This window comes from Rhincodon typus, chromosome 16 (genome assembly GCF_021869965.1).
Source record: "Rhincodon typus isolate 14 chromosome 16, sRhiTyp1.1, whole genome shotgun sequence".
Lineage (NCBI taxonomy): Eukaryota > Metazoa > Chordata > Chondrichthyes > Orectolobiformes > Rhincodontidae > Rhincodon > Rhincodon typus.
Genome location: NC_063347.1, coordinates 62,130,987 through 62,156,826, shown reverse-complemented (window position 1 = coordinate 62,156,826; position 25,840 = coordinate 62,130,987). Strand labels below are relative to the sequence as shown.

General features: G+C 41.4%; 1 protein-coding gene across 1 annotated transcript in view; it reads left to right on the top strand.

The window, feature by feature from the left end:
* LOC109922960 overlaps positions 1–25,840 on the top strand; it is a 52,857-nt gene that overhangs the window by 18,459 nt on the left and 8,558 nt on the right. The window contains exons 4-6 of the mRNA XM_048606446.1: positions 12,179–12,287; positions 15,668–15,784; positions 22,659–22,751. Coding sequence (XP_048462403.1) covers positions 12,179–12,287; positions 15,668–15,784; positions 22,659–22,751 — 319 coding nt within the window. The remainder of the gene's footprint in view (positions 1–12,178; positions 12,288–15,667; positions 15,785–22,658; positions 22,752–25,840) is intronic.

Sequence of the window (25,840 nt, the reverse complement as noted above, 5' to 3'; positions counted from 1 at the left end):
CTTCATTGACTCGGTCTAGATCCCTTATGAATTTGAACACCTCTTCTTAATCTCCTCTCAAACCCTCTTTCTTTGAAGAAGAGCAATCCTAGAATATCCAATTTATCCTCTTGCCCCTGGATCCAGAGCCATTCTCATGAAATTGCTGATGCCAGAATTGAATGCAATACTCCATTAGAAGCTAAACCAGTGTTTCACAAAGGCGTTTTATTCTTTCTCGGAATGTAGGCCAGAATTTGCTGTCTATCCTTAATTATTCTGGAGAAGCTGGCGGTTGCCTTCTTGAATTGTTGCAGTATATCTGTTGCAGATGCACCTACAATGCTGTTCAGAAAGGAATTGAAGGATTTTTCTTAAAGACAGTGAAGGACTGGTGGTGTATTTCCAAGTCAAGATGAAAGTGGCTTAGAGAGGAGCTTATAAATGGGAGTGTTTTCAAGTATCTCCTTGTACTTCTAGATGGTGGAGCTTACAGGTTTGGAAGATGCTGCCCAATGAAGCTTGCAATTGTGCATCTTGTAAATGATGTACGTTGTTGCTACTGTGTGTGAAGGGGTGAAGGGAGTGAATATTGAAGAGGTTGGATGGGGTACCAATCAATCATGCAGGTGCTTTGTCCTGGTTGGTGTTGAGCTTCTTGGGTGTTTTTGAACCTGCACCCATCCAGGTAAATGGAAAATATTCCATCACATTCCTGACTTGTGGGTGTTGAATAGGCTTTGGGAAACGAATGATGAGTTACTCAATGCAGAAGTAAAAATATAGAAAATCAGAAAAGGAACAGGCCATTAAGGAGAATCTGATGGCCTAGTGATATTATTGCTTTACTGTTTATCCAGAGACCCAGGTATTTTCTGGAGACTCGGGTTTGAATTCTACAATGGCAGATGGTGGAATTTGAATTCAGTATAAATCTGGAATTAAGAGTCTAATTGTGACCGTTGTTGGTTGTCAGGAAAAACCCATCTGGTTCATTAATATGCTTTAGGGAAGGAAACTGCTGCCCTTGTCTGGTCTGGTCTATATGTGACTTCAGACCCACAGCAATGAGGGTTAAATCTTTATTGCCCATTCGGGATGACCAATAAATGCTGACTCATCCTGTGAATGATTAAAAAAATTTAGCCCATTGAGCTGTTTTCTATTTGACATGGTCATGGCTGATCTCTCTCTTAATGTCTTATTCCCACACTCTCCCACCTTTAATCTCTAGAAATCTATGTAATTCTTGAATATATTCATTCACTTCGGCTCCACACCCTTCTATTTTAGAGAATTCTACAGGTTCACCACCCTCTCTCTGAATGAAGAATTTCTCCTTATCTCAGTCCAAAATCACCTACCACACATCCTGAGACCATGATCCTTTTTTCTGGATCCCCAGTTAAGGAAAACATCATCCCTACCTCCAGTCTTTCAACCCTGTCAGAATTTTATATATTTCAACCAGATTCCCTCCTCATTCTTCTGAACATCAATTCATACAGGCCTGGTCGACTCACTCCCTCATTTGGAAGATCTCCCACCCCAGGTATCAGTTTAATTAACCTTTTCTGGTCCCCTCAATGGCAAGTATGTTTCTTGGGTAAAGAGAACAGAAGTTTGCACAATGTTCCGATGTGGTTTCACCAAGCCCTGTACAGCTGCAGTAATACTTCCTTGTATTCAAACCGTGTTACAATGAAGGTCAACAAACCATTTGGCTTCTGTTTGCAGCACCAGAATGCTTGCTTTCAATGACCGGTTTACAAGGACACTCAGGTCACTTTATTTATCAATATTTCCCAATCAATCACCATTTAGATGCTCTGTCATTCTGTTTTTCTCACCTCATCGGACAACTTTTGCTTATCCACATTATACTGCATCTGCCGTGCATTTGACCAATCACTCAACTTGTCTCAATAACCCTGAAGCCCCTTTCCATATTTCTTAACACTCTCAATCCCACCTAGTTTTGTGTTATCAACAAACTTGGAAATATTACACATGTTTCCCTCATTCACATCATTGAAATATATTGTGAATACCTGGGGCCCAAACCATGAGGTGCCCCACCTATTAACTCCTTTCCAGTTCAATAACGATCTATTTATTCCTACTGTTTCCTGTCTGCTAACAAATTCTCAATCCATGCCAGTATATTACCACCAATCCCAAATGAATTGATTTTAAACAATAGCCTCTAACTTTATGCAAAGCTTCCTGAAAATTCCAAGCTTTGAACCCCCTTTTGCCTTACAGTACTTATATGGCTGGTCCAGTTCAGTTTTTGATCGATGGATGTTGATAGTGGGAGTTACTGCAAAATCAAGGGGAAATGGTTAGATTCTGTCTTCTTGGAGATGTTCTTTGGTACATATTTGGAAAAGGTGTTGCTTACCACTTAACATTGTCCAAGTGTTGTATGTGGGGTGTGGTGAAATATGCTGAACTTATGCAATTATCAAGAAATAGAATCCCTACAGTGTGGAAACAGGCCCTTTGGTCCAACAAGTCCGCACCAACCCAGACCCATCCCCCTATAACCCGCCTAATCTACACATCCCTGAACACTATGGGCAATTAGCATAACCAATCCACCTAGATGCACATCTTTGGACTGTGGGAGGAAACCAGAGCACCCAGAGGAAACCCACGCAGACACAGGGAGAACGTGGAAACTCCACACAGACAGTCATCAAAGGGGGGAATCAAACCTGGGTTCCTGGCACTGTGAGGCAGCAGTACTAACCACTGAGCACCGTGCCACCCAAAGAATAGCTTCACTTCTGAATTAATGACAGGGCTCAAAATGCTTGGGAACTAGCAAATTCACCCTGAAAAGCCTGTAACACTGTTTGGCATCTATCCTATTTAGCACAATAGTAGTGCCACAAAACCAATGTTCCCTCTTGTATTTCTGGTACCTGTGAGTAGTCTGATTGGCACATTGCATCCATTGAGCAGAAGCCAAATGGCAATTTCTTTCAGTGTTAACTATTAGAAGTGTGCATTTATATTATTTTGCAGTTGCAGGTATTCCACCTACTTAAATAAACAAATTTGTTTACTTGCCTCAGAAGTCTGGGCACCTGTTCGTCATGGTGCTACGTAATGTAGTAATCTGTAGGTTACTTCCAGTGCCACGTACAAGCGAGTACAGAAATAACAGGAAAAGACAAATGGAAATATTACTGGAAAGATTGTGCAGTACAGAGGTCTTTACATTCATGAGGAACTAGGACTGGCTCTGGGAAAAATACTACCTGTACAAGTTGGATTGGGTGCACCTGAACACCTTGCAGGCGTCTTGCTAGTGCCATTTAGATAGCTTTAAATTTACTTGGTATGGGTGTGGGAACTAAGAAAGAATAGTAGAGGAGATTGCCAGGGCTTGCAGAATACTTAGGGATATAGCTGGCACTAGCTTGCAGAATAATTTAGTCAGTGAAATCAGAGTAGAAGAGAAAGAAAGGAAGTCCAGTGCACAGTTAACATGCATGCATGTAAATACATGGAGTACAGTAAATTGGTTTAGGTGTTGCAATAAGATTGCAATGTTGATTTATGTTGTTGTGGCAGTGAAAGAGACCTGGATCAACGAAGGGCAATACCGTGTGCTAAATATTCCTGAGTATGAGTTGTTCAGGAAAAATAGAGAAAGGAAGGAACATTTAGCAATGTTGGCCAAGGAGACCAATACAGTGCTGGAGAAGGAAGATGTCTGTGTGCAGAGTAAATCTGGCTAGAGCTATGGAATACAGTTGGGAGGTGGTAGTTAGTAGCAATGTCACTGAATGATAATCCAGAGCCCCAGGCTAATGTTCTGAGGAAATGGGTTTCATAGGACCATAAGAAGTAGGAACAGGAGTAGGCCATTCAGCCTCTCAAGTCTGTTCTGCTATTCAGTAGGATCATGGCTGATTTAACATTCCTTATGTCCACTTTTTTGCTGATTCCCCATAAGCCGCGATTCCCCTACTGATCACGAATCTATCTCAGCCTTAAATATACCCAAGGATTTTGCCCCCACAGCTCTCTGTGGCAAGGAGTTCCAAAGACACTCAACCTTCTGAGAAAAGAAACTCCGGTTGATTGCTTAAAAAGAAAGTTCACGAGTGTTCTTTAGGGAAGTAAATCTACCATCCTTACCCAGTGTGGCCTACGTTTGACTCCAGACCCCAGTGATGTGGTTGATTCTTAACTGCCTTTGGGCAATTAGCGATGGGCAATCAATGCTGGTCGAGCCAGTGATGCCCATATCCCATAAACAAATAAAAAAAGGTTCAAAAAGGAAAGATTGCTATAGTCTGTAGACCACTAACTAGTAGAAAAGATGTAGAGGAACAAATCTGAGGGTAATTAGAGAAATGCCAACGTTATAGAGCAGTTGTAATAGGGACTTCAATTACCCAAATATAAACTGGGATACTGGTAGTGTGAGGATCAGTATCGCTAGAATGTATTTGGGAGAGTTTCCTACAGCAGTATGTGTCCAGTCCAAGAAGAAAGGACACATTTTTGGACTTAGTCCTTGGAAATGAGGTTTGTTAAGTGGATTAAGTGTCTGTGTTGGAATACTTGAGAGATTGTCATCATTGTATCATAACGTTTAGGGTGGTGTTAGAGAATGACATGCAACATCCAGAGTAAGAAAAATCAATTGGTGGAGAGCTGACTTCAACAGGGCATAAACAGAGCTCAGCAGGATTGATTGGATTAAAAGATTGGCAGGAGAAACAGTAACTGAACAGTGAGCTACTTTAAGGAGCAAATGATTTGAGCATGGTTGAGTTATATTCCCTCTAATGGAAAAGATAGGACGCACAAATCCAGAGTTCCCTGGATGACAAAAAAATTAGGAACTAACATTAGAAAGAAAAAGTGCTCTTATGACAGGTGTAAGGCAGAAAAAAATACAATTGAGAGCCAATAACAATATTAAAGGATGAGACGGGAGGAGGGAAAGCAAAAAAGAGAAACAAAAAGACGAACTATGAGAAAAGACAAGCTACTAGCATAAAGGGAAATCCCAGAGTTTTCCACAGGCATATAAACAGTAAAAATTTAGATTTAGACTTTATTGTCATGCGTACTCAAGTACAAAAGAACAGAAGTATAGTGGAAAGTTTTCAATGTCACCACACACGGTGCCATCTTAGGTGCAAGTACCCAGGTACAAAAACTTAAGACCAAGGCAGGAAGAAATAAGGAACAAAGTTAAAAGTTAAACATTATAGTCACTCTTAGTATAGCACCAAAAATTAAAGAAATAAAGTTAAAAGTTAAACATTACAGTCTTTCATAGTATTGAGTCAAAAAATAAAGAAATAAAGCTAAAAATTTAACCATTGCAATCTTGCTTAAGTGCTCAGCCACGCTGGAACCACACTTCCTACAAGGACTCGATCTTTTCAGCTTTGACATGATTTCCCCGCACTGGCTGGATCTCCCCTGCTGTTGTCATCGGAGGAGGAACCTCCAACCCATGTTGGGCTCGCTCCTGAGATATCAGAGCACCAAAGTCCTGGTCCAGGTCTTCAGCCACTGCCACACACTGGACTGCCAAAGCTCTGATCGATGCGCCATCTGCGCTGGGCCTTGGCTTCGCCCTCACCTTTGATCCACGCACTGACCCTCGGTCTCACTTTCCGGCCATGCGCCAAGCATCCAGAACTTATCGTGAATCCCAGGTCAGGCCCCCAGCTGTTGCCTCGCACTGGACATCTAACTGACCTCCAAATTCAATAAGCCTAATAATCGCTGCCAGTGCCATTCTCCAGAAGGTAAGTTGGTAAAAATAAAACTAAAAGTAAACTAAAAAAGAAAAAATAAACAGGATAAGAAGATAAAAGAAAAGGACAAAGAAGAGCAATGGAGTGAATGAGCCTACTCCTCCGCTATCTTGCAGAGATGCCAACTGATCCAAATCTGCATTGGGCATACTCGCCAACAGAAAAGTGTTAAAAAAGGAGAAGGACCAACTGGAGACCAAAAGGAAGTTTACACATGGAGACAGCAGCATGGCTGAGGTGTTAAATGAATACTTTGTATCTTTCTTTACAGAGGAGGAGGATGCTGCTCAAGTTATGGTGACAGAGGAGGAAACTCTGTCACTAGAAGGAAACAAAATTAATAAGGAAGAAATGTTGCTACTTAAAGTTGAAAAGCCACCAAGACCAGATGACATACATCCAAGGATTTTGAAAGAAGTAAGTAGAGATTACAGTGACCCTGGCCATCATCTGTCAGTCTCCTCTGCAGTCTGGGAGAGGTGCCAGAACACTAGAGAAATACCAACATTAAGAACTTGTTCAAGCAGGGTTGTAAGGCTCACCCTGGCAATAACAGACCAGTCAGTTTAACTGTAGTGGTTGAAAACTTCTAGAAACAGATGCTCAAGAGTAGAATCAGTAATCTCACAGAGAGAAGTTGAGTTGCTTAGAAAGAGCCAGGATTTCTCAGAGGGAAATCATGTTCAACTATCTTGCCAGAGTGTTTTGAAGAGATAATGCTGTTTACGTATTATACATTAGTTTCCAGAAGGTATTTGCCACACAACGGACTTGTAAGGAAAATTATACTGGTCATGGCATCATGAATCCAAAACTGGCTGAGTGATAGTGTACAAAGCTTAATGTTCAATGAATATTTTTTGAACTAGAGGAAGGTTTGTCGTAAAATTCCTCAGGGGTCAGTTTTGAAGTTTCCTTTTCCTGATATGATTTGGATCTGGATTCAAAGTTTGCAAATGGCACCAACCTTGAAAGAATTGTAAACTGAGTAGGATCACGCGGAACTCTAAAAGGACATTGATAAGTTGTTGATGTAGAGAGATAGGTGCCAGATGTGTGAGGTGATGAGCTTTGGTTGGAAAACATTGACAAACAGTATAAAATAGGGCTTACAATTCTAAATGAGATGCAAGAGTAGAGGGACCCGGATATATATGTTGAACAGATCATTGAAGGCAGCAGAACAGGTGGAGATGTGAGTGCTATTTTTTTCTTTTCTCTTTCCTCTGCCTCTAATCATAATTCAAACTGTTTCATTTCCTTTTCATGTTTAAGCTGCTTCATCTGCAATTGAAATCTAGCCATTTCCAAAGATTCCAACGGCATTTCCAGCAAATTTAAATGCTGAGCTATTGCTGTAATTGCCTCTCATTTTCTCACAAAGACAACCCCAACTCCAACTTGTCTACCAATTCCAATTGTTTTGCCTTGCTCACTTTTTGTAAAACTCCCAAAGTCACTTTTTCCACCCCCAGAAAACACCGAGTAACTGAAAGAGCCATTACTACACAAACATGTCCTGCTTAAACCAACCAACTTCAACACCCAAAACAAAAGAAACTAACAACTACCACTCACTGCCTTTGAGCCCAACAACCTGAAACCCAAGTTGGAATTATAGAATTATCCCGACACAAGCCCCTAATTTGTTATGGACCAGGCCAGACTGCCTCAAAATATTTTAAGAAGGTAGCCTAGACTGTAACTTCTTCTTATTTTAAAGGTAAATGTGAAAGGGGTGATGCAACTGGTCAAACCAGTCGACATTAAGCAAAACACAATGTATTTAAACACTATAGTTAAAACACAAACAAAAGAAAGCAGTATTTAGAATAACAACTATTGGAAACATAACCAAATAATAGATACTGGACCTATTACTAATTAACTGTTCCAATATAGTAAAATCCCATAAACACACCCCTTAGCAGAAGGGTAAATTCAGACACAGATTCTTACAGGCAGGTTTCCAATCCAGGAGGAAATGCCATCAAGAGAGATTTCAGAGAAAGTCCCAGTTAGGAATCATTTACTGAAGCTTGCAACCTTTCTTGGACCCCCAACGGCTTCCAACTGCCAGAGCTATAAACTAGAAAGCCTGAATAAAAACTGAAAGATCTGCAGATGCTGCAAATCAGGAACAAAAACACAAGTTGCTGGAAAACCCAGCAGGTCTGACAGCATCTGTGAAGAAAATATCAGAGTTAACGTTTCAGGTCCTATGACCCTTCCTTAGAATGGAGGAAGGGTCAACGGACCTGAAGCGTTAACTCTGATTTTTTCTTCACAGATGCTGCCAGACCTGCTGAGTTTTTCCAGCAACTTCTGTTTTTGAACTAGCAAGCCTGACCTGGGAGAACTGGCCACTCTCCTTTCATTGTTAAACTGTTTTAATAAAAACCCTAATGGCCTCTTAACCTGGACATTTTGGAACCTCCACCTTTACAGCCTCTCCAAAAAAAACCCAGGACACAACTAGACTCTTTTAGTGTTGGAGTCCTCACTGATATTTAATTATTTTTGTTTTATTCTTTTATCAATTTTGATTGGAACTGTGAACTGAGAACTGTGAGCTAAAGGTGTCTTTTGGACTGTGGGTAATTGTCTCAGAGACAGCTGGAAACTTTGATTAATAGGGGCACAGAGTACAAGAGCAAGGAGGTGATCTTGGAATAATGTGTACAGTTTGGATACCACATGGAAAGATGTGAGTCTATTGGAGAAGTTGCAGAAGAGATTTACAAGAATAGTCCCAGGAATGAGAAAACAAGGTGTAGAGCTGGATGAACACAGCAGGCCAAGCAGCATCAAGGAGCAGGAAAGCTGACGTTTCGGGCCTAGACCCTTTGTAGGAATGAGAAACTTCAGTTATGAGGACAGATTGAAGAAGTTGAGACTGTTCTTCTTGGAGACAAGAAGGTTGAGAGGAAATTTGACAGAGGTTTTCAAAATCATCAATGTGCTGGAAAGACTAGATAAGGAAAAACTGTTTCTGCTCATTAAGGAAGAAAAGGCAAGAAAGCAAAGCTTTAAAGTGATGTGCAATTGAAGCAACAGTCATGTGAGAAAAAACATTTTCACTCAGTGAATAGTCAGGGTATGGAATGCACTACTTGGAAATGTTATTGAGGCAGATTCAATTGAGGAATTCAAGAGGTCATTGGATATTTATTTCGAGAGAAAATGTGCAGGATAATGGGGAAAAAGTGGGAGATTGGTTCTAAGTCATATAACTGGTGCACACACAATGAGCTGAATGGCCACCTTGTGTGTCATATCAATTCTGTGATATCAATGCAGTAGACAGTTGCACGAAAATCAGCACATGGAATTCAACCTGGAGAAGTGTGAGGTGATACATTGGGGAGGGTAAACCAGGCAAAGGAATATGCAATTAGTGGGAGAATACTAAGAGGTGTTTAAAGTTCTTGCAAAGATACTAAGAGGTATAGAGGAAGTGAAAGACTTAGGCATGAATATCCATAGATCCCTGAAATTAGCTGGACAGTTCAATAAGATTATGAAAAAGGCAAATGGAATCCTTAATTTAATTAACCGAGGTATGGAATATGAAAGTAAGAAAGTTGCACTGCAACTGTACAAAACCCTAAGTTAGGTCATAACTTTAGTATTGTCTGCAATTCTTGCCATCTCATTACACAACAAATGTAATTGCACTGCGGAGGGACATAGGAAATTTATGAGGATATTGCCAGGACTTAGAAGATTATAGCTATGAGGAAAGATTGGATTGGATTTGATTGAGGCATATAAAATTGTGAGGAGCATGGATGGGTTTGAAGGGGTTGATACTTGATTGATTGAGTACAATAAGCACCACCCGAGGCAATGATGTCATGGGGACTCTATCAGAGTAAAGAAGGAGACTGTAGGAGACAGACCTGGGACTAGTTCTATCCTAATAGTCTTCTGTGATAACGTAGGTCATATTCATGTAATCTCCAAGTACTTACAGTAATGAAATAAACTTCATATTGTTTCCTCAACTAGACTGTTTTAGTGTTGGAGTCCTCACTGATATTTAATTATTTTTGTTTTATTCTTTTATCAATTTTGATTGGAACTGTGAACTGGGAACTGTGAGCTAAAGGTGTCTTTTGGACTGTGGGTAACATCTTGTGTCAAAAAGAAAACAAGCAGGCATAAACATTAAACGAAAAACACCAAAGAACTGAGGATGCTGGAAATCAGAAACAAAAACAGAAATTGCTGGAATACCTCAACAGGTCTGGCAGCATCTATGGAGAGAAGGCAGAGTTAAATTTCAGGTTCAGTGACTCTTCTTCAGATTTGATTGTAGCTTGGAAAAGGTTAGTATTTATGCTGAAGAGGTATTGGTGGGATTGGATGGGTTGGAGTAAATGAAAAGTGGAGATGGAGCCCAGAGAGAGAACAAGGGTTGGGCAGACAAATGAATGGGTAAAAGTCAGTCTGGGAGAATCCATAGCTTCTAATGGGGGCCATTGTAGCTGACAATGAGTTAGTTGTGGTAGCAGCCCATGTGAAGACAAGGGCCTGGTGTGTGAGGGTTGGGGTAGAGACATGAGAGAAGGTGCTCAGGCCCTAACTAATCACCTCGATCTATTCTCACTCTCACACACACACACACACACACACACACACCTACCTTTAACTACCTCCCTAAGGATTTGGGAAGGATCTGGGTCATGACTGGGAACCATGTAGCGGGAGAAGAATGCGCTGGTTGTGTGCTGCAGCAATGGCACATCAAGGGTGGGCCGGAGCAACAGTGGCGGATCAAGAGTGGACTGATGAGGCAAGATTGTGCTAGTGAAGCAGCAGCGGCGAGAGCAAGCTGGTGAGGCAGTGGCGGCGAGATCAGGCCAGTGAGGCAGCCCAGAACATTGACAGCAGCATGGCATGGGCTGGAAAGCCTGGAGCGGGACTCTGGGGGAGGCATGGCAAGGGCTGGAAAGCCTGGAGTGGGACTGCGGCAGTGGAAAGGAAAGTTGGACTCTCTTAAGTTATCTTTTTTCTCTTGTTCTAAGTTAATGTGAATGGTGCCATGTATGTACGGCAAAGGTACACACTTTTCACTGTATTTTTACATTGAATACACGTGACAGTAAGTGATTCAATCAATGAAGGCTGCAGAATCCCCAAGCAGAAAATGAGATGATGTTATTCCAGCTTGTGCTGAACTTCGCTGGAGCATTACAGCAAGCCCAAGACAGAGATGTTGGTCAGGGAGCACAAAGGTGTGTTGAAGTGGCAGGCAACAGGAAGCTGGGGGGTCACTTCTGTGGGCAGAACATTGGTGTTCCGCAAAGCAGTCACCTATGCTGTGTTTCGTCTCCCCATTGTAGAGGAGACCACATTGTGAGCAGCGAATACAGTAGACTGGATTGTCTGAAGTGCAGGTAAATCACTGCTTCACTTGTAGGTGTGTATGGGCTTGGGTAGTGAGGAAGGAGGAAGTAAACAGGTGGATTTTACACTTTCTGTGATTGTATGGAAAGTATCGTGGGGTGTTAGTCAGTGAAATCGGAGTAGAAGAGAAAGAAAGGAAGTCCAATGCACAGTTAACGTACATGCATGTAAATACATGGAGTACAGTAAATCAGGAGTTAAAATACAGCTTGCAATGTGGATTTATGTTGTTGTGGCGGTGATAGAGACCTGGATCAAGGAAGGACAAGACCGTGTGTTAAATATTCCTGGGTATGAGTTGTTGTTTAATTTTGGTCTGGCAAAGTTACTGTATTGTTAATAAATTGCAAAAACTACTGTCCTGGTGTGGAGGGTTGATTATTTGCAAAACCTGGAATTGTTGTGCAAAGGTTTGTTAGGAACCATTGGGGTCAATTTTGAGGGTTTTTGAAGGTGTAATTTTACTATGTTGCCAGTACAGAGGTACTGTCAGTCTCCATGTCATAACTGCCGAAATCCATTCCTTCGTTTCATCGAGATTTCACAATTCCAACACACTCCTGGCTGGCTTCCGATCTTTGACCCCCCACACCCTCCCTAAACTCCAAGTTCCTCCAAAACCCTGCTGCCCATATTTTATCTCATATATACCAAGTCCTTTTCACCCAACATTCCTATGCTCATTGACCTATCTTGGCTTTTGGTTACCCTGATTTTAAACACTCTGTGGCTGGTGGATGAGGAAATCTGCCATTTAACTTCTCAAACTCTCCTTTAAGATGCTTCTTAAAGCTAACTGTTTGACCTTACTATGGGTTATGCACCCTCTTATATGGCTGTTGATGATAACTCTTGTGAAGCACTTTGGCATGTTTTACTATGTTTGCAAAGCTATACAAGTTATTGTTGAAATGGTACAGTGGAAATTACCACTTTGACATCAAATTTGAAGATTTGTCATTCATTTGTTGATCTATCTTTCTCTGCAGCTTTACTTCATCCTGGAGACAAACTGAAAATGGAGCCAGATTTGAAATTAAGGGCTCCTGGGACAGGCTTGTTACCTAACCGTGAAGTGCAAAAATGGGTTTCCATCAGGTAAAGAGGAGAGCCATACTCTGCAACTGTGGCACTGCAAGCAATTTGAGCAAATCTGGTTTGTATCTGTTAAGATAGAGTTGGAGTTGGAGTAGATCATTCATCTGTTGAGCCTACATAGCCAATCAATATGATCATGGCTTCAACTGTAGTTTCCTGTCTACTCCCTATATCCCTGAATTTCTTGAGAGACCAAAATCTATTTATCCTGGCCTTAAATATATTCAGTCATTGAGGATCCACAACTTTCTGGGGTAGTGAATTCGAAAGATTCACAAATTTAGTGAAGAAATTTCTCCTCATCTCGGTCCTAAAGTCCTCTAGTTCCTTTTCCCCATTTTCAAGATTCCCCACCCAGGAAAATAATCTTGTACATTTCAGTGGCATCATCTCTTGTCCTCTTGAACTCCAGAGAATATGGACTTAATTCACTCAGTCTCCTCTTCATGGACAACCCTGTACTATAGGGAAAATGTAATCAAAAGAACTGCTCCCCTTAGCTGATGACTTTAGGATGTCTTTCTGTATTAACTATGCTACATAAATGAAAACTTATAAATTAAGAAATCTGACAAAGGACAGAGAAAGGAAAGAGCAAAAAATTAAAATAAACACAGTGAAAACTGGGAAATAAACAGAATTATGAACCTGAAATGAAAGGAAAGCTGAAAATCAATGTTAATTCTGTTTCTGTCTTTACAGGTATTGCCAGACCTGCTGTGTTTTTTTTGTTAGTTGAAGGGATGTTGATATAGCAGGTTGGACCAGCATTTGTTGCCCATCCCTAACTGCCCTTGAACTGATTGGCTGAGTCAACCATTTCAGAAGGCAGTCATGAAACAACCACATTGTTGTGGATCGGGAGTCAAATGTGGGCCATAGTGAGTAAGGATGACACATTTGCAGATTTCCTTTCCTAAAGGATGTCTGTGAACCAAATGGGTTTTAATAAGAATCAACAATGGTTACATTGCTGTCATTATACCAGACTTTGATTCTAAATTGGGTGGGACTTGAACATTAGTGTTTGACTCTGGATTAAAAGTCCAGTAACATTCCTATTTTTCCACCACCTTCCCTTTTCCAACATTTTCTGTTTTCATTTCAGATTCTGCCATCTGCAGTATTTTACTTTTGTTTAGTGAATCTAGAAGCTTGGACTCACCACAAGAGCTAAAGAATTTCAATTTCATTCATTAAATAAGCCTGGATTGAAATGTAGTATCTATAATGACCGTGGCACAATGAATTTCTGTTAAAAACAACAATTTGGTCTATTAATTTCCTTTTAGGGAAAGAAATCTGCCATCCTTACCCAGTGTTGTCTACTGCAGGCACACAGCAATGTGGTTAGACTTAGAGTCATAGAGACCTACCTTCAGAGAAAGGCCCTTCGGCCCATAGAGTCTGCAGAGGTCAAAAACAACCACTTTACAATTCTAATTCAATTTTCCAGCACTTGGCTCATAGTCTAAATGCCATAAGCATTGCAAGTGTACCTAAATGCTTTTTAAATGTTTTGAGGGTATCTGCCTCTATCACCCTTGCAGGCAGTGAGTTCCAGTTTCTCACCACCTTCTGGGTGAAAAAAGTTTTTGGTTCACCATTATCATTTTTAATGGCCTGGAATGTCATGCAGTGGTACCAAACACCTAATAATATTTTTGAAAAAGGACCAATACACTCAGTTTCAATCAAATCTTTTCATTCAGATGCAACAAAAAGCAGACACAGCTGACGCTGCAAAATCCTCTTCTCTTTTGTTTGAGAATAGTACAAAGATGTTAAATCATGAACTGAACCTGGCATACAGAATGATATGTTTCAGCTACATCCCAGACTCCTCTATCGCCATGCTGGGTATGTTTTTCCCCAACAGCAGTGGCAAACAAATCAGCAAGATTTGCCATGGGATTACACAACATTGACTCTGAACCTCATGACGCCTCATTGTATGAGATTAAATACTGGCCGGCAGGCCTGCTGATTAGCACCTATCGTCCTCCTTCAGTGCTCCTTCATGTTCAGCACAACCTGGAAGAAACAATGAGGGCTGTTTAATCAACAAATATCAAGGTCTTGAATTAGGCATCAAAACATTTTCAGAGGCTTACCAGCATTTTATTGTATATCTGTAGATTTATACAAAAACCAGATTCCATCCTCCCCTTCTAGATCTTTTCCTTATCCACAAATCAACTACCCTCTGGACAATTACCCAGCTTTTGTTTGTAATCAACCTGTTCAAACATGTTATGACACATCTGAAGCAGGTGGGATTTGAACTGGGATCTTGTGGTCTATAGGAAGGGATACTGCCAGTGTGCCACATGACATTCAAGAACACACCTCTCATCTTCTAAAACAAAATCCTAAACACCAATTCAAGAAATTAGCTAATTAACAAGTTTGAAATACTGCTGGGCAATGCAACAAAATGAGGGCACTAAATTAAGGTTAGTTGGAAAAATAATGCTGTCATACACCATGGAAACTGACCCTTCGGTCCAACTGGCCCACGTCGAACATGTTCCCAAAATAAACTAGTCCCACCTGCCTGTGTTTGGCTTATATCCCTCTAAACCTTTCCTATTCAAGTACTTATCAAATGTCTTCTACATGTTGTAACTGTACCTTCATCCACCACATCCTCTGGCAGTTCATTTCCTCTATGTGGGCACAATACTTCAAGACCACCGGAGGAACACCACATACTCCCTCTCCAAAGATACCCAGGCACAGATGTAATCGCAGAACAGAGGCAGGGTAACTGGAAATGATAACCTGCTCCATGGCCTGCTGCCCAATGTGTACTTTAGCCAGATCCAGAAACAGGCCCATGGTGAAGCCACACCCATCTTGCACTGGGTGCACAAAGATCAGGAGCATGAGGCTGAAGTGCAGCTAAGACCACAATAGATTCTTTAGATTACTAAAAAGTGAGTGAAACATCCCACACCATAAGTAAACGTGACCCACGGACTCCACAGCTCCACAAACCAGACTGTTAGCAAACGAGTTACAGGTCCCTCTGTTGCCCCTCCTCTCTTTGTATGCCTCCTCCAGGGCTGGGTCCATGTCAGACTGACCACAAAGTGACTCCAGGCTGACCACCATCGTCTCCAACTCCATGAACCTGGATTTCTGCCTGTTTGTCACACCACCCCCACCCCGGTGTGTGGATTTTTGAATAGTAGTATTGCTGGACTTTTCACCTTGCAGGCATTATATTCCTAATTATGGTCACTTCCAGCCTCCTTAGGAACCATTATATTTTGTAAACCATAAGATTCACAAGTTTCTATTGAGAACTTTAGAAAGACGCTGCCTGCCGAGTAGCGTAGAAAAGTCTTTGACTAATCTTCTTCTCAATATCCTAGACGGCTCATTGCTTTGAATCAACTTAATCGTCAATTAGCCGGACAGAAAGGGGATATCCAGAGGGAGTCAAAGCTGGAAAACAGCCTGAAGGATGTCAGTCAAGAGAAAAAGCTGTGGTAAGTATGACTTGTTTCTTTCCCCATCTGCTGCAGCACAACCTCCTCCATATTTCAAAATTCACTCTGGGAAGTTGCTAACTCTTGCTGGATTCCATTTCACGTGTCAATACATTGAAGATGAGCTGGCCAACCTCAGTTCTCCATTACTTATCCATGTCATCCTGCCCTGCTGAGTTTTGAATATTCCACCTCACTGAGGACTGGGAGGGAATTTTCCTGGTACTCCTCATTCCTTCTTCAAGCAATGCCATTACAAATAGATTAACAATTTATCTATCTCTATTTTCTTTGTGGGGATTTTGCTGTTCAAAAACTGATTGGCACAAATAAGATAATATTTAACTGGACATGAAGAGTACGGAGGTATTTCTAAGAGGTGGGATAAGATGTTCTGAGAATGCTGAACTGTTTCTTTATGATTATTATTTGGCAATGGACTTCCCCTCAGATGTACCCAATCCTGCCTCATGTTATTGAATAGATCAGTTACACAGCAGCCACACTGAAATTCATGCCAGAGTTTCAGCCATCCTATCAGCTGACAGCCTGACTGCTCTCAAACAGTCCTGATTCCTAGTAGATCTCTTGAGAATCAAGATGTTATCTGCTTTAAAGCAAGACACCTGGTATATTCCAATCAAGCCAGCTCATTTATCCACCAAGACTGAGGCTGGGAGCCCTACTCTAGATGTGAACCAGCGGGTGAGCAGGCATGTATGTGGGAGACCTGATTGAGCTGTGAACTCAGGGTGTGCACAGGTGTGAGTCCTGCTGTGGACATCAAACCACAGATATGTATGAGTGAGAGTTTGCGGTATGCTGTGAATCAGGAAGTTTGCATGGGTGTGGAAGTAAACAATTGGTTGTGGGAAGTTGCAAAATTGGAAAGTTATTTTTGCCACTGTATCCTTTGAGAAGGATGGAATACTGAAAGAATGAAATTTTAAACCTGTAATTTAATGCCAGTTGTGGGGAAGATCCTGGAATCTGTTATTGGGGACAGAGTGGATGTGCATTTGAACAAATGTGAGTTCATCTGAGGGAACCAGTATAGATTCGCAAAGGGCAAGTGAGGTCCCAAAAAACAAGCTGAACTTTTTAAAGAGGCCCAGGGTAGTAGATATGGGAATCTTTAGATGTTATTTGAATAGATTTTTTAAAGCCATTTTGAGAATTCTGAGCATAACAATAGTTTTGAGAGTTGGAACTTTAAACATGCCAGGGTTCCGTCCTCTCTCTTTTAGCTTTTGCTGCTTCTACTTAACAGAGTTTATGCAGTCGGTCTCTGACTGCATGCGGTTTGGGGTGTGAGATGTTGTCCATATCATTATATAAGATATGATTATCAGCAATATCCTCACTAAATTTGTTCCTTTGTCAATGATTCTTTCAGAGTGTCCTTCCTTTTCTCTGTCTTCCTTGAGATCAGCTATCTATCCTTAAGTTGTGACAAAAGGCTGATGACTTGGCATGTGGATGTGATGATTTGATTTCAGCAGAGTTGATTTCACATGATCATGGTTACAATACTGAAGAAAATAGCTTCAATGAAGAAGCTAGAATTTGTTCACCAGAATTCCCACATGACTTTGAGTTTAGAAAGGATGTGAAGGCATTGGAGAGGACACAGAAATTATTTATTCTGTTTCTGGTTCTGTTGTATAAAACAGTAAGTATCTGAAAGGGTTACCTGACATCATATCCAATACTGGTGCCAGTGATGTGGAAATTCAGTTATGAACATACATTGGAGAATTTAAAACTGTTATCCTTGGAGAAAAGAAGGCTGATAGGAGATCTGATTGAGGATGGAGTAGATAGGGAGAAACTGTTCAACGTGTGCTAAAATCAAGAACAGAGGGCAGATTTAAAACAAATAGCAAAGAAGCAAGAACAATACAAGATTAAACTTTTTCTCACAGTGAATAGTTAAGATCTGGAATGCACTGCCTACACTGCAGGTAGGTTCATTTGAGGTTTTCAGACAAACATATGAAATATGAGCAAAAGTTAACAATCCAGTCCTTTGGGCCTTCTTCACCATTCAACGATATTATGGCTGATTTGTTTGTGTTCTGCATTAAACATTCCCATACCCCGTTAATGATTTTACTCCAAAACACTTTTATCTGACACTTTTACTTCAGTTAGCCATATTCCATAAAACTCATCACCATTGATTACTAGCCTGTTTGTACAATAATTCAAACCCCAATTAACTCTTAACTATTATATCCACCATCTATTCCCTCATTCCTTAGGTTGCAGGCATTCCTTCAGGTCATATTAGATTTTAACATTTTATTTTTACATAACTCAATATTTAATTTTACAAAACATGCAAAATTACAACAGATTATATTCGCTTTTTTTGTTTGCACATTAATATTCCAAACATTCTTTTTCATGTTTCTTAAATTTTGCTGCTTTTGTTGTAACACAATCAGCTAATTGCTGCTAAACACCCATTTTAACTTGGAGATCTCTCCATCTTCCATCATCTGTTTTAAAACTGCAATATTGATTCTCAATCATTTTTCATTCACACATTTTTTTGAGTGTCCATTATCCTATAGATGCTTATTATCAATATAGCACTAAATGAGTTTTGCTACTGAATCCCTTTTTAGATTTTTTTCCAATATTTTCATGAAGAAAACTTCAATATTGACTACTGCACCGAGAGTGAGAGTCTCCACTCTTCTGGAACTCCCAAGCTAAAGGCAACATTTAATTGTCTTTCTCACAAGCAATGCTCTAAACCCTCCTGCACTCGAGAAACCATCATAGTGAAGGGTCTAGGCCCAAAATGTCAGCCTTTCTGCTCCTATGATGCTGCTTGGCCTGCTGTGTTCATCTAGCTCCACATCATAGAGGCTGTACGTTTTAAGTTATTCATTTGTGGGATGTGAGTGTCACTGCCTGGCCAGCATTTATTGCCTATCCCCAGTTGCCCTTGAGAAGGTGGTGGCGAGCTGCACAAGAAGTATCACTAAAAGCAACAAGCTTCAGGTTCCAGTGAGGGAAATTCCAAAACACGATGCTCCATTTTAATTTTTTTTCAATGTTTTGTTTCCCTGAATAATATCTTCCACCTTAGGATTTTTCGTAGTTATACTCAACCATAATACTTCAAAACTGGCACCTGACCTTTGGATACCCAGCCAAGACAGCTGCCCAACTGGACTTCACAACTCCCCCACCTCAGTTATGGAAGCTAATGCATCTTTTTCTGAGAGCCTAATTTGACTAGCAATGGGGCTAACATTTTCCAAAGAAGATACAAATTGACACATGAGCAATTCTGCCTGAAAAGCGCGGAAGTGAATTCTGTTTTTAGCCCATTTATGGCGATAGTTTCAAATTTAATGCTCCCACGCTCCAAAAAATAATCTACGTCATAAAATTTGTTTAAATCTGTCCCGCCTCATGGTGCCAGTAAAACATGCTGATAATGACTCAATTTTAATAAGACTGACCTTATCGAAAAGTACCAGACATTGGAGGCATCATTTAAGCCATATATGCATTTATTTAACTTTCAGAATGTCCCCATTGCATTTGGTGCTTTTTCAGGAAGTTGAACAACACTGCTGTCTTAAGCTGATTCCCTGCAGAAAACCAATTTTAATACCAACTGACCTGAGGCATTTGTGGCGAACAAAGCCAAAAAATGTTCAAAATTATTTTTCCTACCATTGGTGATTATACCCTTGTATCTTGATTTCCAACTTTTTCTTCAAGCCCTCACACCATTCCTGTAATAAGGGCCAGATGTTCTGGTGACTTAATCTCACTCAAATTGCCACACACTTTTGTTTTAACGAGAAAAAGAAGCTCGCATTTCTCAAAGAGTATTCTGCTCAGGTCACCCTCTGAAAAGCAAAGGCGTACTTCTATTCTGATGATGTCAGGGCCTGTGGGTATAAGGGAGTTGTGGGTGAGCTATGGGATCAATTTAATAATTACTCAGGTGTTTGCCTATGTATTTAATCTTACTTAATTTCATCATAACCATCTGAAGCCTCCAATGTTTTTATGGAAATGTTTGCAGTGTTCTGGGTGTAAAGGAATTGCCCAGCAGAAAATTAAATTTCCTGGGTAATTCCTTCAGGAGGGAAGGAATCCCGCAATTGAGGAGATTCCACAGGGTTCCCATGCGCTTTGCCGATCTAACTCCGCATAGCAACTGCCCAGCCAGGGGAAACCTTGTTAAATTACACCCTCTACGTTGCCATCTATCTCTTTCTGGACTGCTACTGTGTAACCTACTCACAGGATTTCTTTGAATGGTTTGAGATCTCTTAGGGCATGTTCATTCCCAGACCCACTGTTTGAGATTACACTGTTTTCTTGCCTTCCATGTTTGTACTTAATGTTCCCAATCCATGACTCCAACCTCCTGTTTTATATTTTCCAGCGTCCTTCCCTGCTGGATTTATAATAGCCACATCTATCTACTGATTTGCCTTTCTCATAAGCATTTGACTTTGCTAACCACTTTTGGCAGTTATCCTTTGAGACCTCATAGGTTCAAATCATAGAATCCCCGCAATGTAGAAGCAGGCCATTTGGCCCATTAAGTCAACACCAACCCTTTGAAGAGCATCCCAACCAGACCCAGCACCCTACCCTATCCTATCCCTGTAACCTTACATTTCCCACGGCTAATCCACCTAGCCTGCACAGCCCTGTACACTATGGGACAATTTAGCATGGCCAGTCCACCTAACCTGCATCTATTTGGACTGTGGGAAGAAATCAGAGCACCTGCAGGAAGCCCACGGGGAGAATGTGCAAACTCCACACAGACAGTCACTCGTGGGTGGAAACAAAACCCCAGTCCCTGGTGCTGTGAGGCAGCAGTGCTAACCTCATGTTGAACATCAGAACTGATCTGTTCATTATCAGACAAAATGTCAATTGCAACAGTTTGATATTTACAGCTGTGAAATTTAGGTATTGAGAAGTACCTGGCTCCTCACAATTTTCTATAACTCCTGCAGAATCTGCAAATTTGTAATCCACACATGAAAAGTGTACCTGAACAGTTTGATTGCAACAAATTCAAAGAATGTGCAGTCCACACAAGTGTAGACAATAATTTACTGTTTGGCTGGTCTGTCCAAATTTTATGCACCATCTCATTAATTACTGCATGGTTCATTTCACATATCCCATTGCCAAAAGGGCTTTCTGCTGCCAGACTCATAACAATTCTATTCATATTCACACACACACACATCACTGAATTCATCGCTCACAAACACCCAGCATTCCCCATTAGCAGTTAAAAATTTAGCTGGTGGTCCCTATCCATGTTTTCAATTATCACATCCACAATTATCTTCTTATTGTTTTTCCATCTATTAATAATGACTGACAAAATCTGCAAAATGGAAAATGAACATTTTTCTTTATCCCTTTAAATCCACAGTAACTATTCATTGACAAGTCTTGCTAAAGCCAGACTTAATATCATCCATAACAGTGTTCATAGAATCCCTACAGTGTGGGAGTAAGCCCTTCAGCCCAACAAGTCCACATTGACCCTCAAAACATCCCACTCAGACCCATTCCCCCTATAACCCAGCTAATCTACACATCCCTGAACACTATGGGCAATTTAGCATGGCCAATCTACCTAGCCTGCACATCTTTGGACTGTGGGAGGAAATCCACACAGACACAGGTAGAATGTGCAAACTCCAAACACACAATTGCTTAAGGGTGGAATTGAATCCAGGTTCCTGGCACTGTGAGGCAGCAGTGCTAACCACTGAGCCACTGTGCTGCAATGTGTTGTTCTCACATTGATCATTTACCTCTTCTGTGAGCTTATTGTACTCCTCATCCCTTATCCCTGTGACCTTTGCTAAAAGTTTTAATATTTTAGAAGATGATGAGCAAACATGCTATGTAATTTTAACACAAATGACATTTTTGTATTATAAATGTCTACCGTCAGATGTCAATAGTATCTTCTTTAATGGAGAGGGTATGTTCCATTAAAGGAATACGATATGTCTTGATTATGCAAATTAAAAATTTACAGATGTTTTTTCATGCAAGATGTTTGTGGTTTTCCATATCCAGTTTCATTTGTGCTTTCTTCACCAATGGTCCACTTAAAACAAAGATACAAAGAACACTACAACACAGGAACAGACCCTTCGGCTCAACAAGACAGGGCCAACACCTGATGTCTTTCTAAACTAAAAACCTTTTGCCTGTATGTGGTCAAATGCTCAGAAATTCTCAAATTCTTAAAGCACTGCATTCTTTATTTATACTACTGCGATATCCCAGTTGATATTTCAATAATTTAATATTCTGCTCAGTTCTTCACTGCCACACGTCTGGACAGACTCCTGCACCAAGACACACTGCTCCCCGGCTGGGGCTGTCCTCAAGACAGACTTATACTCAAGGTAGAAAGCTGATTATTATTATCGGAGAAAATCAGTTTCTGCAAAACCTCATTCTCTACCTCAGTGGGTACACGATTGGCCACACCAACCCATTTGAACCTGTATTTCTCCCAGATTTCGACTGTGTAATCTGTACACCACCTCTTGTTATGCATCACTATGTCTCCAACTCTTATTCTTGCTCAATAACTCTAGAGAGCAGACAACCAAATGCAGATGTGGTTGCTTGGCCCTATATCACTGTCTAACAACTCCCACATTGTATTCACCAATGTTTGGGAAAGATTGACCTTAGAACCTGACTGCCTACAATTCTGGGTGGGGAGCATCTGTTGCCTTGAGTTCTGCATTTGAAACATCAATCTTGGTCAAACTTCATTTTAGATAGTTACTTCTTAAATTTCTTTTTGTTTAACTGAAATATCACCCCAATCCCACAGGAATGGCAGCAGGAAAGAGAAGGGCGGCAGAACTCGTACATCCAGCAACAAGCAGCTAATCATGACATTCGATGATTATATGAACTTCAAAAGGTTAGATTTCTTGTGTAATATTGTCCAAATATTGTAGTCATCCCTCAGTGATTGCAAAGCGGTCTTACAAATTATTAGGGGCTCTCCTGGCAGCATTGACTGTGGTTTAATACAACTGCCAACGCAAGTGCTGCTATGAGGCTCCTGCAAGTTTTAATACACATGGCAATAATTGAGCTGCTGGGACATAACCTCCAAGCCCTGGTATCAGTTCTGGAATCACTGTGTGTGCTAACTTAAACAGTGAAATTTTGGAGTTGGTTTAGTGTGGTTCACCTCATCATCAGAACTTCAAATGCAAAAGGAGCTGATCAGTCCATAGATTCTAGAATGAAAATAGTAGTTAATGCTTTGGAGAATCGACATGCAGTCAGACCCAATGACACATGCTCAAATATGCATGCGCACACACACACACACGCATGCACCCCCAAAACAGGCGCATACACACCCCACAGACATGTATTCACCAACATACACATTGCACACACACCACACAACCACACACACACACCCAGACACACTTACTCATCCACACATACACCCCACACATACATTCCCACACATGCACAACCCACACACATCACACCCCTCACATAGACCAACACAAACATACCCACTCACACACAGCCCAAAATCCCTTACACACGTGCACCCCTCACATACACCTCTCGCAACCATACCCCACACATACAGCCCTCACACATCATCACAAAAGCACCGGCCACATACGCGCACATACACACACAACATGTGCAAACACCCCACAAACAATTCCCCCATACGTCACACATCAAGGAGACTTCCATCATCCCTGATGACTACTCCTGTGGGAAGCGCACCCAGCAGCAGCTCCTGGGAGACTGTGTTAGGGAGCTGGAGCTGGATGCACTCAGGATCATCCGAGATGCTGAGTGCATCATAGATAAGAGTTTCAATGAGGTGGTCACACCTAAGTGCAGGCAGAAAGGTGCTGGGTGACAACCAGGAAAGGCAAAGGGAATAGGCAGAGAGTGCAGGAATCCCCTGTGGCCATTCCCCTTAAAAACAAGTATACCATTTTGGATACTGTGGGGGATGGTGACCATTCAGGGGAAAGCAGCAATAGCCAGGTCAGTGGCACTATGACTGGCTCTGGGGTACAGCGGGAAAGGGTAAAGATAATAGGACCTTAGTGAAGGAAACTCGATAGTTAGAGGGACAGACAGGAGATTCTGCGGCTGCAGACAGGAATCCAAGATGGTGTGCTACTTCCCGGGTGCCAGAATCCAGGATATCTTGGATCGTCTGCAGAACATTTCTAAAGGGGGAGGGTGAGCAGCCAGAAGTCATTGTGCACATTGGCACAAATGACATAGGTAGAAATAGGGATGAGGTCCTGCGGAGTGCTACAAGGGAGAGTTTCAACTAGATTGGCAGGACAGTGGGCTCCTCAACAGCAGAGAGGCAAGTGCAGGCTGGAAGGTCATACCATAATCAGAGATACCAAATTGAAGAGATAGGTCAGGCTGGAATACAACAGGGAACAAGGAAAGCCTGTTAGATTAAATTGTATCTATTTCAATGCAAGAGGGCTGACAGGTAAGGCCGATGAACTCAGGGTGTGGATAAGTTCGTGGGGCTGGGATATTATAGCCAATAGAGAAACATAGCTAAGGGAGGGACAGGACTGGGAACTTAATGTGCCAGGGTACAAGTGCTTTAAGTGGAGGAAAGAGGGGAGGGGATTATCACAGCAGCAAGCAGAGATGAAACAACTGAGCGATCATCCAGTGAAGTTTGTGGGTGGAGCTAAGAAATAAGAAGGGGATGGTGACATTATTGGAATTGGGGTTGTATAGGCCCCCAAATAGTCAACGTGAGTTAGAGGAACAAATATGCAGGGAGATTGCGGAGACTTGCAGGAGATTTTAATTTTTCTAACAGACAGGGACTGCCATTGTTTTAAGAGCTCAGATGGGGTGGAATTTGCTAAGTGTGTTCAGGAAAGTTTCCTCAAGCAGTATATAGAGGGTCCTACTCGGAAAGGGGCAAAATTCGACTACTCTTGGGAAATAGGGCAGGACAGGTGACTGAGGTGACAGTGGGGTGCACTTTGGGACCAGTTGTATTAATTTTAAAGTAGTTGTGGAGAGGGATAAAACAGGTCCACAGGTTCCAGTTCTAAATAGGGGCAAGGCGAATTTTGATGGAATTAGACAGGAGCTTGCAGGGGTTGATTAGAGTAGATTGTTTGCAGGCAAAGGGACCTCTGGCAAGTGGGAGGCCTTTAAAAGTGTGATAGCTAGAGATCACGGTCTATATGTTCCTGTGAGGGTGAAGGGTCTGTCTGACAAGAGATATTGAGGCTTTGATCAGAAAAAAGAAGGAGGCATGGCTCAGGAACAGGCAGCTGCAATCAAGGGAACCCCTGGAGGTATATAGGGCATACAGGAGTTTACTGAAGAACGAAATCAGGAGAGTGAAAAGGTGCCATGAGATAGCTCCGATTGAGAAGATTAGGGTGAATCCAAAGAGATTCTTTAAGTATATTAAAGGAGAAAGAATAAGTAGACAGAGAATAGGACCCCTCAAGGACCAAAGTGGATACGTATGTGTGGAACCACAGGAGATGGGCAAGGTCCTCAATAAATATTTCTTCTTTGTTTACCATGGAGAAAGAGATGAAGACTTGGGAACTTGGGGATGTTAGCAGCAATATCTTGGGGACAGTCCATATCACAGTGGAGGAGGTGTTGGAAGTAATAGAATGTATGAAGGTGGATAAATCTCCTGGTCCTAACCAGATGTACCTAAGAACTCTGCAAGAGGCTAGAGAAGAAATTGCAGGTGCCCTGGCTGATATATTTGCATCAGTGTTAGCCACGGGTGAAGCCCAGAAAGACTGGATGGTAGCAAATGTTGTGCCCTTATTCAAGAATGGCTGCAAAGAAAAACCTGGGAATTATACACCAGCAAGCTTAACATCTGTGGTAGGGAAATGACTTGAGAAGATTTGGAGGGATAAGATGTACATACATTTGGAAAGACAATGTTTGATTAGGAGTAGTCAGCATGGCTTCATGTGTGGGAGATCATGCCTCACAAAT